This window comes from Brachyhypopomus gauderio, chromosome 2, assembly GCF_052324685.1.
Source record: "Brachyhypopomus gauderio isolate BG-103 chromosome 2, BGAUD_0.2, whole genome shotgun sequence".
NCBI lineage: Eukaryota > Metazoa > Chordata > Actinopteri > Gymnotiformes > Hypopomidae > Brachyhypopomus > Brachyhypopomus gauderio.
In genome coordinates this window covers 33,747,601-33,765,376 of record NC_135212.1, presented here as the reverse complement: position 1 = coordinate 33,765,376, position 17,776 = coordinate 33,747,601, and the positions used below count along the sequence as shown (strand labels likewise).

Below are 17,776 nucleotides of genomic sequence, written 5' to 3'. Positions count from 1 at the left end.
CACGACGATTACGGTGCACAATCAACATTTATTGGACACAACACGAAATAGCTTGGTGCGGAGCGCAAGTAGCACACAAACACTCACTCACGCTGACACGTAGCTTTAGACAAAGACGAGCACACCACACTGCGCGAACGCACATTAAATAGGTGAGTTACACAGACCCACGTGACCTCGAGACAAGGCACAGGTGTAACGCTCACAAACAACCCACACCCACGGAAGTACAAACATGGACATAACTGCACGCAGACGACATAATGACACGCCCACAGGGAAGGGTCTGGAGCTGTTCCGTGACAGGTAGCCTATCTATACTGGCTCTTTCAGGTATATTAAACATCTATATGCTACAGTGGGCAAAGAAAATGACTCAATGTTATATTTAATAATATGTGTCTAGCCACTGAACGCTAACAAGTCAGAAACATGGTTCTCACTGTTGGAAGGAATTCCACCATCAGCAAACCAATCCCCTGGTGTCATTTGCACAGTGATCATTTTCATTACTCCACACAACTACAACATTTGCCATGTAATGTGTTACCAAACATTCTTTATTCTCAGGGCTAAGACCTCTGTAAAGGGTGTCCCAGAACGTTGGTTGATGCCAGGTATTCTAGGGACCAGTACTGGAGACGTGTGTGCTCACAACTATCTTAGATGTTGTGGCACACTCTGCCTTATTGAAGCTTCGTTCACATGGGAGTGAGGGAGTTCACTTCCTCAGTTCCATTATTTTCTGTATAAACTGAACTGAATATGCAGCCATACACACTGTAAAACAGAATATATTATATTCCCCGTGGGACGTTAGGATAATTGAAGACATTGTCTAGTGGTTCGCATACGATGACCAGCCTCTGCCACTGTAAGACCACAGTTAATTACAACATCATGAAGCCATGGTTAATTACATTATCATGTGTTGTGGCCCATATTTCAATGTGGGATTGCTCACAGTTCTTCCTCTGTTGTGCTGTCCTCCCCTCGCTACACCACCAGGCATTCTTCCTCCTCTTCCTCTCCCATTTTCATGAACAGGCAGCTGGTTCTCTTTCTTGTTTACCTGACCATGTCTCTACATTCATGAACAGGAGTCATTTCAACACAGTCAAGCTCTATGTATATTTTTGATGAGATCCAGAAATGATGAGCAAGCACCTGTCAGCTAACATGACAGTGCGTGTGATTGATGAAAAGGGAAAAGCACAACTTTTCAGTATTACAAGTTTGAGCCGCATGATATATGAATCTAGTAAATGTGATACTTGTGAATACTCATATTCTTCCGCTTGAAGAGATTTGCTAAAACATTTGCAGCTTGCCTAAAAGAGTGGGAACTGTTGTTCTGAGAAATTTTGATTATGATTTGGGAATACACACAGTGCCTGACCCCCTAACATAGCCAGTGTCTGATCACCCCACACAGGCTTTGTCTGATCACCTCACACAGTCTGTCTGCCCACCAAACACAGCCTGTGTCTGATCACCTCACACAGTCTGTGTCTGACCACCGCACACAGCCTGTGTCTGACCACCGCACACAGCCTGTGTCTGACCACCGCACACAGCCTGTGTCTGACCACCCCGCACAGCCTGTGTCTGATCACTCCACATAGCCTGTGTCTGATCACTCCACACAGCCTGTGTCTGATCACCTCACACAGCCTGTGTCTAATCGGATTTACTCACCAGTCATTCCGCTGCATCCACTGCAGGTGGATCTTTCATCACGCTGTGAGGAAGATGCAGGACGCAAATAGACCAGGGATTAATTAGCAGAAAACCACAGGGACAAGAAACACGAGAGACTTGGCCAAAACAGCCTGGAACACATGTGGTATAAATGCACCGGCTACCTATGGCATAACAAGACACAGGTGGGGACAGTAAAAGGCGGAGATTGCAGAACACAAGCCAGGGCAGAGACACAAACAAAACCAAAACATAAACAAAAGTACCTGGCACGAGCCCGACAGGCACTGCAACGCCAGGGAGGGACACAGATGCAGGTGGGGGGCTTGTGAAGAACCAGTGAATGTACACAGAAGAACTAGCAAACGTTCTAACACAAGGACTAACCAAAAATATTCCAAAAATATTTCACAGTTTACATGCCAGCTTATTAATAAATAAAGTTTATTGTCAACATGCAATTTCAGGGAACAAAAGTTTTTTCAATCACTAGAAAAGGTTCCTCTAAAACCCTATATGACAAAGACTAAAGTTCACAACAAACGCAGGCAGTTCTGTACTTCATTATGTACAGTGAGTATACACAGTCAGTTTACACTAGTAGTGCAGACACTACAGTGCATTCACAGCAATGGCCAATGGCCAGTCAAATGGTGGTCTATGTACAGATTTTTACAGCGGAAGGCATGGCTAACCCCCATATAGAGGCTGGCAGTGCTATAGCAAGACAGTGACAGCTGAAATTCCTCCTTAACACTAGGTGGTGCTACAAGCGCTCATGTTTAAGGATGGCTAGTCTCAAGTCAGACTCAGGAAGTCTGTGCAGCAGACAAATATACACCTCATAAGCACTCAGAGCAAACCTTCATCCATCTGTTAAGAGAGGTTTCATGACTGGTTTGGCTAAAAGCCTAACTGACATCAGGGGCATCGTTTAACCCTCTTATAAGGTACGATGTATATGTCTGACAAGCATGTGGTGATTACACTGAAAACAGGAATAATCAACACAGCTCTTTACTCAAGATTCTCTGTTGCAATTAATTCATAATCCAGTATAAAGCTGAACAGTGTAGAGGGACAAAAACAGGAGTGAAAATGGGCGACTGCTTAGCTACGCGCTGAAGGCCACAACAGGCACTTCATCTGGTTCAAATTTGTTGTTGAAACTTGTTCAATCGTTGCTGACAACAGCATTACAAACCTGGGTGTAAAGGACATTCCATTCCAAATAATTCAGGTCTCCCTTTGCATTTTGTTACACAGTCTTGAAGGAGTGTTTGTAGTACAGTATTTATCTGATCTTAAAGTATCTTTATCTGATCCATTAGTAAGTTCAGCACTGCAAGAATGAATTTTACATGTGTGTGATGCAAATGTAGTAGAGAGTTAAGACTGTGCCAAGGAGACACACAACGTCTTAAGGAGACCACAGGAGAGTAAAATCACAATGAAAATATGAGAAAAGGTGCAGTGGAGCATCTATTGCCACACCCATCCCAGGACAGGATATGACATCGACGTTAGATTCAGCAGCATGACGGCGTCTCAGTCAGTGGCTTCTTTTGAGTCTGAGGTAAGGGTGTCCAGAGGGAACAGTCCAAATGACAACAGCCAGAAGAGAAGAGTTGGAATAAGAACAGTGCTCCGTCTTTCTCACGCAGAGAAACAATAGTGTATACATGTCAACGATGGTCCATCCCTTCCAAGCAGCCGGCTTCATATTTTAGATGTATTTCTCACCCAGAAATTAGACAGACACTGGTGGATTGGATGGAGTGACTGCACAGGATCAGACGGTTGTCATAACCTTGAGCGAGCTGGACCGAAAACGTAGGATCTTCTTCTTCAGTGCGTGCGAGGCTTTGACCTTGACCACGGTGCCGGGGCCGTCCTGGGAGGAAGGAGGCAGACGTGGGGGGAGCCTCTGGGGCCAGACGAGGCCGGCGCTCTCATCCGAGTCACTGGATGTGGAGCTGGAACCAGGGGAGCATGTCTCGCTCAAGCTGGTGTCGGAGCCTTCGCCCCGGGGGACCCCGCCACTCAGCCCCGCCTCCTGGAACTGGGCCTGGTCCACGTACTGAGTGCAGGCATGCGGGAGGGTGTGGCTAGGCGCGCGTGTGTGTGCCAGTATGTGCTGCTCCGCTCTGACCGCTGTCTCCTCGTCTTCTTGACTGAGGTCTGCCGATGAGCTCCAGAGACGCCGCTTGGACAGGTAATCGGTCTCGATGCGAGGGTCACTTATGCCTCGACCCACAGTGTGGTATCTGTGTTCTGGTTGGACAGTCCACCCTCGGGGTGGGAAGCTACCTTCAGATTGGGATCGACTAGCTGTCTTGGGGTGCGTCTCCGACGACCACCATTTCTCCTGATGTATTCTGGTTAAGGGCCCTGGAGGGTCATGCTCCAGAGACCGAGGTGTCCAGTCCTGTTCAACAGATTCTTCAGCAGTTAAAGGTGGAGATGCACAAGTATGGATGTAACAGGAACTCCGAGAGTCCAAGGTCGCAGGGTGATGCTCTAGGTAGCCTCTTTGGCGCTGAAGTGAATCAACCTCACTGCTACTGCAAGGCTCCAGGGTTCCATAGGGCTCCATCTCCAGGGAGGATTCTGGATCTTCACATCCCAGGGAGGGTGGCCCAGCCTGGGCTTCCAGATGGGACATGTAGTACCCTTCTTGGGAATCCTCTCCGCCATCCTCACCCTCATCGAGTGCGCCCCACTCCTGCCACTCTGACTGGTTGGGTGAGGGGTCACAGTAGCTGGGCATGATGGGTGAATACGGGTGTAGCTCTTGCCAGTGGCTGGATGTAGTGAGCCCTGCTGAAGAGCCTGCAGGGGCACTGATGGAGCAGCGGCGCAGCAGGCCCAGGATGTAGGCCTCCACCCGCAATGCCTGCTGAATGTCCTCTGCAGTGGGGCCCTCCTCCAGCTCCACGGAGAGGCCCTCATCCACCTCCGCCATGGAGCCCATTTCAGTCCCAGTTATAGGTTCTCCAATCACCACTCCACGTTCATCATCCTCTTCCTCCTCGGTTCCCTCAGCGATGCCCTCTAGAGGCGGGTAGGGGGCAGAGAAGGACCGTGGCAAAGCAGCGCGTGGGGGGGAGTCCTTCTGAGCCTCCCAGTCCAGCAGGTAGGCATCTGCATAGGAAAGTCTGCATTAATATACTCAAATTAATACTAATTATATCACACATCATACAAAAAATGGAACACATGAGTGTGTGTGTGTGTGTGTGTGTGTGTGTGTGTGTGTGTGTGTGTGTGTGTGTGTGTGTGTGTGTGTGTGTGTGTGTAATGGGCGGCTTATGGTGTGGTCACCTACCCATGGAGCTGGGTCTGTGGCTGGAGAGGGGAAGACTGGAAGAACGCCTTGGGGGGGACTGGATCTCACTCTGCTCATAAAAACCTGACCAGAGTTACATTAACATTAACATTGCAAAACTAACATCACTTTCCGGCTGAACTATTAATCTTATCGCACGGTGAGCCACTTGTGTAAAATGAATTAATTAAATGCTCATGCATGTTCTAGCCTCTAGAGAGAGTACCTGAGCTGGAAGGACTGTCCAGGTCGTCATCTGCACTATGTTCACACATGTCTCCCCTCAGTTCGCTGAGCTGCTGCTGCAGTACCATCATCAGCCCATTGGGGGCACCCTGGAGGCGATTCTGCAGAACACACCGTCAACATCAGTGATACCCCACAGCCACTCGTCCTGGAGGACTGAGGGCTCTGAGCCTGACATCAGCCACCAGAACCACCAGGAGAACACGCTCCAATCAGCCAATCATCTGTATCACACTACAAGGACAGCTAGTGCATCAGAAGATATCTGCTGTAAAGACCCTAGCGAGATGCAGGACCAAGCGGAGTCATCAGTCCCATAAAGACTTAAATATGGGGCTAATTAGTGGCAACTGTTTGACTGGACAGGAGTTCTGAAGGCAATAATCCTGGCGAAAACGGCCCAGAGCTGAGAACACGCTGAATCATGGGCAGTCCTCCACCACACAGTGCGTCTGCCATCCTAATTAAAACACAGTGGTGGTTGTGGGCGGGTGGGGGTGGAGGTGAGGGTACAGACATGGACGAATGTGAAAAGGACAGAAGGACACAGAGACTGAGCTGGCAGGTTGGACCGACTGCTGATGTCTCTGTTTATGCACATTACTAAACTCTGTTACATAAAAAAACACTCCGTTACGCAAGCTCATGGCAAACACGTCCGACTGACATATCAATCATTAAAGGCAAGTCAGGCGGCTCTTAAGAGCTCTGCAGAAACACGTGCGCGCGCGCACACACACACACACACACACACACACACAAGCACACACATACACACACAAGCACACACACACACACACACACACATACACACACAAGCACACACACACACACCCACACATACACACACAAGCACACAGACACACATACACACACAAGCACACACACACACACAAGCACACACACACACACAAGCACACACACACACACACACACACACACACACACACACACACACACACACACACACACACAGACATGCATACACACTTGCCCAGCGAGCCACTCGACATGCGTGTGCATGCCAGTGCTATTTTCAAACATATTCCAAAACAACTGTCTGCAAACTGGCTTCAGGAGAACCAGTGTAAGCAGAGAAATACCGACCCTCTCCCTCTCAACTGAGCTCCAGTATCACTCTGAGCTCTGAGTGCAGCTGGTTTATGTTGTTTTACTGAACATTTGTGTCTTTGTTAGATTTTCTCAGCAGCAGAAATCAAAGGTTGGGAGGTGGATTTGGTTTTACGGACTTTACCTTTAGATTTCCCCACAAACGCATTACTAAAAATTCAAGAAGAGTGTGTAGGCCTGTGGGTGGTGCAGGACACAGACCTCCTTCAGAATGACAGAACTGTATAAACAGAGTTTGTAGCTACCTTTGTAGCTGGGTGGAGTGGTCCCACACTGTCAATAATACCCACAGTCCTTTGTGGCCCTTATAGAATGAGTCATGTTTTCAAAAGAATTCAGGCCCTCTCCAGAAACATCGTTGAGCTCCTCTGCTGAATAATGTTCTCAGGAAGACGCTGAAACCTGAAGTCAGCTATCGGAAAATAATCACGATCAAACCAAAGTTAATTAAAAAATCTTTAGGACAGCAGGCAACCATAGCAACCCACTTAAGTGAATGATGGCAGAGCTGAACTGAGAAAGACAGAGAAAGAAGGGGTGTGAGACAGAGAAAGGGCGAGAGGGTGAGAGAGAGAGAGGGAGGAGATAGAGAGAAAGAGAGAAAAAGAGTGAGAGGGGAGAGGGGAGAAAGAGAGAGGGAGAGAGCGAAAGATGAAGAGACAGAGAGGGAAGGGGAGAGAGAAAGAGAGAGGGGAGAGGGGGAGAGAGGGAGAGAGAGAGAGAGTGTGTGAGAGTGAGAGAGAAAAGTGTTAACATTTTTAAAAGTTCACTCTGTTATGTTCATCGATGCCCTGACACTTTCACGAACAGGTAGTTCAGTGTGTCCTGTTGAGTCTGTGACTAAATGTTGGTTCACATTAGTTCAGTGTTCTGATGAGTCTGTGAGTATTGAACATTGGAGCAGTGTGGAGTGGACCACAACCATCAATGCAGCCCTTGTATCCCTTCAAGACCTTTACTTCTAATTCATAATTAATCTTCATATGTTATTGCTTAGGTGCACAGACACCCCAGATGGTTCTGTCATCGCAACACACACACACACACACACACACACACACACACACACACACACACACACACACACACACACACACACACACACACTACATATTCAGTATCACACAGCAACGGGGGAGCGATATTGATTTAAAAAATGCCTTTCCCACACACACATACACACTCCCCCTCCCCCACAACACACACACACACACACACACACACACACACACACACAAACACGCACACACATACACACAAACAACAAACACACACACACACACACATACACACACAGCCTTGTCTTACTTTGTGTGATGATTCAAATGACTTGTAAATAACTGCATAATAATGTTATGCCTAGGGTTAGGGTGACCTTATACCCTAACACTGCCCTCAGTAACCAGGCTACATTTTACCTGCTTTAATTCTCTCTCTCTCTCTGTCACACATACACACACTCGCACGTGCACACATACGTACACACACACTCTCCGCAGGGACTCTGTCAAGCTGAGGTCGGTGTACCGGGCTTTTACAGGCTATTATCCGCGCTTCTAATGAGCAGCCCCGCCAGGATTACGACTAAATACGACGTCACCTGCATTTCTAATTCACTCTCAGCCGGGAGCGTTGCAGTTAACGCTCGCGTTCGACATAACGCCCCCCGGACTGGGGGTAAGAGGACATATCGCAACAGTAATGAGCTAATTAAACACATGACTTGTGAATGCATGAGGATTTAAAGGTTGTAGGTGCAACAGTGCTTTACGTTAACTGAAAAATCTCGTTTGCCAGAGGGTTTATTTCTTAGACTGGAGCTGACCGTAATATCTTAATGTAGACCATTAATTAATTACCGGTTGCAATGTAAAAAGCTTTCCTGACAGCTACACGCCGTGATGTGCAGCGCCCAGATGGACACCAACAAAACTCAGGACCGAGCCTAAAATGCTACAGAATTACTTGATTTAACGCACACAATCTTAAACCTCTAGACTGGCTAAGTGAGGAGGTTTGCTCTTCTCATCAGCATTCGAGATGTTTCCCGGTGCCCACCGGAGCGGCGCGAGCGGTTCCTCCTCCCCGCGGGCCAGCGACAGCTCATCTGGTATATGGGCGCGAGCTCGGGTCGGGTTCAAAGCTCAGCTTGCGACGCGCGCGTTCCTGGGGGACTATATCTTATTAGTATTCCACTCCATGCGCGCCTTTTGTTTGATGGGGGGACTCAGGGGAACGAGGGACTGTTTATTTGATTTCGCTCACCGCCTTTTGACGGGACCTTTATTGAAAACTGTTTGTGGGTCACGATGCGCACGCGAGGAGGTACTGAAGGACACGTCACTTGCAAAAGTGTGCGAGATTTATCTGTAGGCATTTTTGTTTGCCATATTCTAAATAAATACAATCACAATTTGTCAACAGCTTAGTGGATATGTACTTTTGTTTTTCTGTTTATTTGTTTTTTAAAGACCACATCCGTATCACTTGTGGTTTAAAGAAGACATAAAAGAAATCTTAGGCCTATGTGTTTACAACTGTAGTGCGGCCAAAATGCAGTACAGATATTACAGCTAAATAATACTCAAAAAGCGGGAAACACAGTCAGGAGCACTGTAGACCAATTATTTTTTATGATGTAGGTCTGCTGAATGTTTAGGGATACGCCTAAACCTAAAGGGCCTATAGGTTGGGAGATGAAGAGGAAGGAACAATGGATCATTAAACGGGAAACCTCCAACAAGCGGTGTTCCACCCCCATCCTAACAGGACATCAATCACGTCTGTCAAGCGGGGCCACTCACACTACAAAGGCGAGAGGATGAATTTTACAAGACAACTTTAGCTAACAGATAACGGGAGCACGCGCGTCGCAAAACGTTCGAACGGTCACGCTTTCAGATGCCGCTTACACGGTAGCCTTAAGGCAAACTGCAAAACTAAATATATCAAGAGCACTAGGGGAATCCTTAACCCCAATAGCTGCTCAACGTCCCCTGTACACATGCGATAGTTGTCTCTGGACTTTCACTAGCTCTGCCTTTACGCACGATGCAATTTAATTACGCGCCCTTCAAATTAATTGCCTTTTCTTCATTAACAGAGTCTTAAAGAGAGTCGAAACATTTCCAACGGCTGCGTGCTTGAAGCAGATTGCAGATGTTGATACCAACCAGCTGTCGTCTCAAAGTCAAGTCTTCCTGCTCTCTGCTGGGACCCGATTCGGCGGAGCGGGCCGGCTGAAGGTCGCCCCACGCTGGGCATCCCGGAACCGTGTCCCCCAGGGACAAGGCACCCAGGACGAGGCTCTCCTGTCTCTGTTTGAGAAGCTCGAGCTCCCACAGCCAGGTCAGACTGGCCTCCACGCGATCCTTATTGCGACTTCTCTCGCTCGTCATCTGGAGAGAAATTCCGCGGTGCATGAGGAATCCCCGAAGCCTTTTCCACTGAACAAAAGCTATAAATCTCGATGTCTCATTAACATGCGCACAGACCCCCTCTCTACTTCAGAGAAGCGCGAGAATAATCATTCCCCAAAACGAGCGCCGTGTCTCTGTGCGGTTTGCTTGCATTCCTCTCGTGAAGTCCCGATTCTCCAGCTGCAGCGACACACGCATGGGTGCCCGAGACCCTCTCACGCCTCTCACATCCCGCTGTGTACAGAAATCAACGCTCCCTGTCGACGGTGTATAAAAATGTTCCTGCTATCTCATCCAGTGCTGCTGGATGCAAACTCTAGGGTTATTAATTCAACGCGACCCACCCACGACGATTCCTACAGGCTTTTATCCAGCATTGGCTTTTGCATGAATCTCATCCCTCGTGCCGAGTTTCGTCAAGGTTCGCACCATCTCCAACATCAGCCATGCGAGCGAATATCCTCAGGTTATTAATTGGACACGGGCTTAATTATTCAGCAGTCTGCGACAGTTTGAAGGGAAAAATGACTTCGGTCTAATCAATGACTTAACAGAGAAAGGGTTATTCTGGGATGTATGAGCAAGAGAATCTTCCACAGTCTTTTCTAAAGCCTTACTGAATTATACACCAACCTGTCTGGTTAATATTACTGCTGCAGTCTTACCTATAAGCTATCAGACATTTTCCCGGTTAATTTACTGTTAACTCACTGATGGTAACTTGTGTTATTTTACTACCGCCTGCTTGCACAGTTGATAGAGGACCTGTAAAACATCCTGTTGTCTGTAAACCTTGAGCCTCTCTCTCCCTCTCCTTATCCCTGTGTGTGTATAAATATAAAGAGCAGTTGGTGGATTACAATTCAAAATTGAATGTGAAATGTATGGCATCCTATTGGTACAGCAATAAAGCAGGGAAACCTAACCTAAATTTTAGTAAACCTAAACCTAACCTAAATTTGAGTAAAACTGAGTGTATGGCTCTGGTTTATCAAGACTATCAGAGAAAGACAATAAACGTTTGATTTTGACAACAGGATAGTGCTGAAATTAATTCAAGGATTCACTTACTGTAACGTAATCCAGCATAAAATAGCCTACATTAAACATGTAAGATATATGAACATTATTATAATATGTTAAATATTACAATAATATTAATTATATAATGAATTATGAGTTATAACTATTACAACTAAAATCTATCTTTGTTGCACAGTATAATGTCTCCATCTAATGGTCATAGATGGTATTGCACAGCAAACTTGGAAGGTTCATCTTTTCCAAATTGACGATTAAAAGTCGTCTGGGTGTCATATTAAATCGCAGTGCGTTCTATAACAGAGAGAAGTGAAGTGCACGGCCGAACAGACGTTAGTTTTAAAGAACACGGACAGCCACTCTGATTCGGTTTCATTTATTCAGCCTCCCTAATTCACATAGATCAGAAAGCCACTCAGTTTCGATCAGGTAAAGTAGTCTTGCTTGGAGACCTACGCACAGCGCAGACTCTGTCATTGTGTCAGTGCTGGACACCGCACACACACACACACACACACACACACACTACATTTACATACAGTGCATATGTACTCATATATTATATATAAATCTATCCTTCTGTTATATAGATCTAAACAGCTCTAAAAATAAATTAAAAAAAGAAAAGAAATATACATTAAGATTCTCTGCTGCACGTTTGCTACACGTGGTTAAGTCACAGGATGTTGATAAAGTTTACACCTCTGCGAAGTCGGTCAATACATGGTCAATAAAAAAAAAAAAAAACAAACAAAAAAAACTTGAGTTATTTGAGTTTGCTGAACAGATGTTGTTGCCATGTCAACAAACTTTCAGTCACACCACAGTGCTGCTGAGACAGTTAAGTCAAAAGATCGTGGGTTACCATGGACACTACATTCTTGCTTCACTAACGGCCTTGGCTGTGGCAGTTTCTCTGTGCACTGGGTCTTTACACGCTCCTGACACTGACTCACACTTGACTCAGACTCTGATTGAACAAGGTGAACTGTGCTATTCATTGAATCATTCAGTGTTTTGGTTTCGAATCACCTCCAGCACACCAGCAGAAGTTAGAAGTGTTCGATTTCACAAAGGTATTTGAACAAAGACCAGAAAGCAAAGCAGACAGAAAGTGCATTTGCGGTGGAAGCTGTAGAAGTAACACTGACACTAAAGAAACATCACAATTCTCTTCAGAAAATCTCAGGTTGATACGCAGACAGACATCAAGGAATAATGAATCAAACCTTTATGAGGAAATTATTGCATTTGCCATGCCTGAAACATTCACAACCATCAACATGTCACTAAGATGTTTCTCTAACTAATCGAAACAGCAAACAGAGCACAGATAACTGACGGAATGACAAGTGAGCGTCCTCGGTGCAGACAGTCAGGTCTGAAGACTCCATCCAGTTAGACGTGTGGGGCAGTGAGTACCGTACAGACTTAATTTACCTCTACCTGAGTAAACACCACAGAACAGTAGAAACACCTCAAACCTCAGAAAAAAACAAAACAAAATTAATTAAATTATGTCAACACAAAACACACTATTGTAGTAAGACTACAGAAATTTCAGCAATTTGCACAAATAAACTTGATCCACAAAAAACCCCAAAACAAAACAAAGAAGAAAAATCAAAATGAAAACAAAGTCAACTTGCTTGAACCCTGCTCCACTGATCCGTGTCTGCACCCCAGCACTGAGGTGATTCTCCAAAACACAGGAGTGAATCGATTGAGTTTCTAAAGTCTTGTGACACCAAACACACACATACAACACTTTGCTCAGTAACATATGCTGAACACCACCATGCTGTTTCCTATGAGGCTTGTGGTCTCTCTCAGACAGCATAAAGTGCTTGGTTTCTTCAGCTTGGACCTTCTGCGCTCAAACATTAAACTAGTCCCTAGCAATACTGTATTTGAGTTTATGCCGTTTGTATTTACTGCCACAATATTCCTCAGCTTACTTGAGCCGACATATCGGTGTGCAAAAGCAGACATCCATGGAATTCAGAACGGGGTGAAGCACACAGCCCTAAACAAACAGATGAGCTGGGAGTGAACCGCACGCAGCTGATGGCAAGACGTCCATACTGAACAATGCAGACAACATGCGACTGTATGGGGAGCTGGAGCCCTGCATGAGCCAAGATGGTGGCTCATGGTGTTTGCAGCTCACCGAAGCCAGGAAGGGGGACGGGGGTGGTGGTGGGTTTCTGTATGGACTGGCAGACAGAACTGCAAGGCTAAGGCAGTTTGGCTTCATATGTCTGACACAGAAAACCCCAACACAGTGACTGGAATCGTTTTGAAACCTCACATTTGCCAGAAAAGCCCTCAGAAGTACATAAAAACATGATCAGATTACCCACAATCAGTCTCTCTCTCACACACTGAATACACATGTCACAGACGTGTGCTGGTTACATGTCGAACTAAACATTGTTAAACAGCTCTACATATTTAATCCTCCCTAGAGTCAAGATAAATATCTTCTGTCTATAGTTATTTAAATATACTTATATATATATATATATATATATATATATATATATATATATATATATATATATATATATTTATATATATATATATATATATATTTTTTTTTTTTTCAAATTTGAAATATATTATATATTTATATATACACTCTTTAAACCTTTTCAGAACTTTTGATCACAATTTAGTAAACAAATGCTGTAAAATAAAAAAAAATATTAATAAAATAAAATAAACACAATCATCCCCAAGTGACCTCAAGGCTGCCTGACTGAAATGGTCACAAATTTTGCCATAAATGTCCTTCCTAAATATGTGCCACATACATCTCACTGCTGTGGTTTTAAAATGTAGGGTTATTGAATGTTGAGATCACCAGGGTTGGTTAATGTGACTGGCTTTAGTAATGTTCAGCTCCCAGACCTTCTAATCAAAGTTCAATCTCAATTTAGCTCATTTTCCAATTTTGTGGACCAGTAATGTCAGACATATCAGAGCAACGCCCGTAAAATGCACCAGTGTGCTCGTTAAATGGCTTCTGCAATGCAGTGACCCTTTGACCCCCCTGCACTGAACTTCGACCCTAATGCCGCAGAACAGGCAGGGAAGCCAGCCGTGATGGTGGCCCACTCTCAAACCTCCACATCTCCACTCTGAAGGCGAGTGCGGGTGGCGTGAGGAGATATTTAAACTCGAGAATATCTGACATGTAACTTCGGACTTCACCACACGGTTCAGCATTGTCACATGTTTGAACACACGGCTACACTAATACTTTAACTAGCCATATAGGATCAGTAGGCAACAAGGTTTTTCAGATCTAACATCTAAAATCTACAAGCCCAACAACCCCCTAAAGGCATTTTTTTCAGTAGTGCAGGTTTCATTTCCTGGTCAAAGGTAATAAGACAGGAATAGATACACGGCAGCCTTGCAGTCATAGAACAAGACAGGAAGAAATATAAACCACACCTTTATCTAATTCAAAAGAAACAAGTTCAAACCACTTTGCCTCAGGAACAGGAGGGTTAAGAAGAGACTACAGGAAAACCCTCCATCTCCCCTGAATTCCATACTTCTCTACTCTGAGGGTTTCTTCACTAATGTCACCGTGTCTTGAGAAAATCAAAAGGCTGTGGAAAAAAGGGGAAGGTGGAAGAGGAGAGAGAGCACTCGTCTGTGAAACACCATCCTTTCTTGACTCCAAACAGCTAGTGGAGCCTCGGTGAGCGTTGATGTTGGGGGGCTGGCCATCCACTGTGATTGACAGGCTTGGCAGCAAATGGTGCCCCGCTCTTCCTCCGCTCTCATTCCTCCATGTCCCCCAAATGGTAGGACGCCCTTATGCACGCCCAGATGGGGCCTGCGTTTTCTGCCTTTGTTGGTCAGATATGCAACTTTGACAGACAAACACTCATTCATACATGACTCTACATTGCACAGCATGCCCTGGTGGCCTGGAGGAGATCTGTCAGTGGTAGCGAGTCCGTTTTTCCTCTGGGTCTGCACCAGAGTCTCTTAAACCAACTCCCCTTTGTAGACTCAGCAAGGAGTCCTTCATCTGAGCACACACGCACACATACATATACAAAAACAACACACACACACACACACACACACACACACACACACACACACACACACACACACACACACACACACACAATATAGGTAATAATATCACTAAACATGGTTAATTTATTCAGAAATGGTATTCTGTTTGCATATGAGGAAGTGTGTTTGTGTGCACCTGGTCCAGCAGCAGCACTGATGATTTGATGATCTCTCTCCATTTCTGCAGCTCAGCTTCATGAATGCGCTGTTGAGACTCAAGCAGTTGAGCCCATTCAATCTGCGTTTTTGGTAATCTGCTACAACACACACACACACACACACACACACACACACACACACACACACACACACACACACACACACAAAAAATATACACAGAAACTATAAAAAAATGAAAAAAAAAATTGTTTGCTTGATTAGTGTGTAATGTAAATGTGATGTACCGTTATTTCTGGACTATAGAGCACACCTCAATATAAGCCGCACCTACAAAGTTTTTTAAAAGATGAAAAATGTTGTATAAGCCGCTCCGGGCTAAAAGCCGCATATACCTACTGAACTGAATACATTTAACTGAACTGATCAGTTTCTGAACGGTGCCTGTAGCATTTCATGTGCGACAGATTTGGATTTCAGCCGGTGTTGTGCCAAATTCCGACTCCCCTTGTTTATCCGCGCATAAAGACGCTACAGAGATTATATTGTCGATTTATGTTTCTATGCATAAATAAGAGCTAGACTTTAATTATCACAGCGAACTGCACGGCATTATCTATGTCCAAAGTCCTGGCTCAAGGGTGTTAATTATTTTAAATAAATTACACACTGGCTATACTGAAGTTCACCTCTGACCACGACGTCACAGTAATACAGCAGTATTACAGCAGTATTCTGTCTAAATATCTAGTTAGGACAAAACTTGAGTGCTCAATGAACTAAATTATAATCACTGTAACTCCCGAATATCATCTGTAGCGTCTTAATGCGTGTACAAACGAGGTGAGTCGGAATTCTCACCAACTCATGTTGGTTTGGCAAAATTTCTCTGTTGTGCCTGCTGCTTGCATGTGGTAAATGAAATTGAGCACTTTCTTCTTTGATTTACAACGTTGACTTACCACCTGATTAACTTTCTGCTCCGCCCCCTGACAGGTGAAGAAAAGTCTACAGAAAAGCCGCACCTCATTATAAGCCACATGGTTCAAATCATGGGGAAAAAAGTAGCGGCTTATAGTCCGGAAAATACGGTAAGTGTGTCTGTGTGAGTGGTTTGTATGTGTGTGTGTGTGTGTGTGTGTGTGTGGTGAGTGAGTGGTGAATGTGTGTGAGTGTGTGTGTGGTGAGTGTGTGGTGAATGTGCGTGTGTGGTGTGTGTGTGTATGGTGTGTGTCATACCGCTCATCCAGGCGTAGGCCCTGCCAGGTCCTCAGGTTCTGAGCAGAATACTCCAGCATCCACAGTTTATAGAACAGCATCATGTTAAGGAAAACCAGCAACACCAAACTAGGGAGAGTGTGCACACACACACACACAAACACAAACACACACACACACACACACACACACACACACACACACACACACACAATCGAATCCCAAAGCTGAAATTAGACTAGAAAGCACCAAGGGTGTAGTTATCATCAGTGTTGTGAGCATCATTGTAGAGACCATCATTGTAGTGGCCATCAGTGTAATGATCATCGGTGCAGTGATCATCAGTGTTGTGACCATCATTGTAATGATAATCAGTGTAGTGACAATCAGTGCAGTGGCCATCAGTGTAGTGGCCATCAGTGTAGTGATCATTAGTGTAGTGACTATCGGTGTAATGATCATCGATGTAGTGATCATCAGCATAGTGACCATCGATGTAGTGATCATCAGTGTAGTGACCATTGGTGTAATGATAATTGATGTAGTGATTAATCAGTATAGTGACCATCGGTGTAGTGATCATCAGTGTGATCATCAGTGTAGTGGCCATCAGTGTAATGATCATCAGTGTAGTGACTGTGAGGTGATTCATCATATGATGTTTGTACTATAGCTAATGTTTATTTGTGAAGTAATGGCATATACCTGATGCAGATCCTAAGAGTAGACAGGAGAGGTCCAAAGATACACACACACACACACACACACACACACACACACACACACACACACACACACACACACACACACACACACACACACACACACACACACACACACACACACACACACACACACACACACACACACACACACACACACACAGTCACATGAAGAAAAATACAACAACAGTTTCAGTGTATTGAGATAAAAAAACATCTGGACTTAAAAGAACAACAAAACAACAAGAGTATAAGAGATAAGAATGTAATTACTTACACAATGAAGTATGTAATGAATGGACATATACTACATATACTTACACAATGAAGTGTGTAATAAATGAACCTATACAACATATACTTACACAAAACTAACAATGAGCAGCAATTTGGACATGCTGCAGAAGGCCCAGCCCCCATGGGTGTGTTCAGGGGTGTGTCTTGTTTGGGTGGAACCTATTTGCAAAGTCAACACCAGTTACCTCATCATTATATTGTGTTATTAGTCATTATATCATTATACATGATTCACTAACAACGGTTTCTCTATAGTTAGTACATGTAGGTTAGTACATCTGTGTGTGTATATGTGTGTGTGTATCAGCACACCTGCCACATGTTTGATTCTCTGAATGACGTCCTCATCAGTGGGCGTGGTTACGGGGCTGAGGGTCTCCTCCAGGTGTGGAGAGCGCAGGTGTGGGAGGGCCCTTTTCCTTCGCCTCAGCGTGGAGCTTTTGAGAGCTTTG

General features: G+C 45.0%; 2 protein-coding genes across 2 annotated transcripts in view; both read right to left on the bottom strand.

Annotated features, from left to right (window-relative positions):
• Positions 1-2,126: 2,126 nt before the first annotated feature.
• dact3b (dishevelled-binding antagonist of beta-catenin 3b) lies at positions 2,127-10,358 on the bottom strand. The gene is made up of 4 exons (XM_076994654.1): positions 9,580-10,358; positions 5,256-5,376; positions 5,030-5,113; positions 2,127-4,845 (listed from the first exon to the last, which is right to left on the bottom strand). The coding sequence occupies exons 1-4, from the start codon at positions 9,826-9,828 to the stop codon at positions 3,494-3,496; spliced, it is 1,806 nt and encodes a 601-aa protein (XP_076850769.1). The 5' UTR covers positions 9,829-10,358; the 3' UTR covers positions 2,127-3,493.
• Positions 10,359-13,491: 3,133 nt separating this feature from the next.
• The window catches only part of LOC143500490 (protein Aster-B-like), a 27,770-nt gene continuing 23,485 nt past the window's right edge, over positions 13,492-17,776 (bottom strand). The window contains exons 16-21 of the mRNA XM_076994643.1: positions 17,637-17,776; positions 17,393-17,483; positions 17,011-17,022; positions 16,327-16,434; positions 15,107-15,227; positions 13,492-14,917 (exon numbers count right to left, since the gene is read on the bottom strand). The exon at positions 17,637-17,776 is cut by the window's right edge and continues 61 nt beyond it. Coding sequence (XP_076850758.1) covers positions 14,828-14,917; positions 15,107-15,227; positions 16,327-16,434; positions 17,011-17,022; positions 17,393-17,483; positions 17,637-17,776 — 562 coding nt within the window. The 3' untranslated portion in view covers positions 13,492-14,827. The remainder of the gene's footprint in view (positions 14,918-15,106; positions 15,228-16,326; positions 16,435-17,010; positions 17,023-17,392; positions 17,484-17,636) is intronic.

Bases quoted from the DNA above. Each gene is read 5' to 3' on its own strand.
- dact3b (XM_076994654.1), bottom strand. From the start codon at position 9,828: ATGCACCGCGGAATTTCTCTCCAGATGACGAGCGAGAGAAGTCGCAAT. The intron at 5,114-5,255 runs GTACTCTCTCTA...AACTCTGGTCAG, and splicing joins GGACAGTCCTTCCAGCTCAG to GTTTTTATGAGCAGAGTGAG. The intron at 4,846-5,029 runs GTAGGTGACCAC...TTTCCTATGCAG, and splicing joins CCACAGACCCAGCTCCATGG to ATGCCTACCTGCTGGACTGG.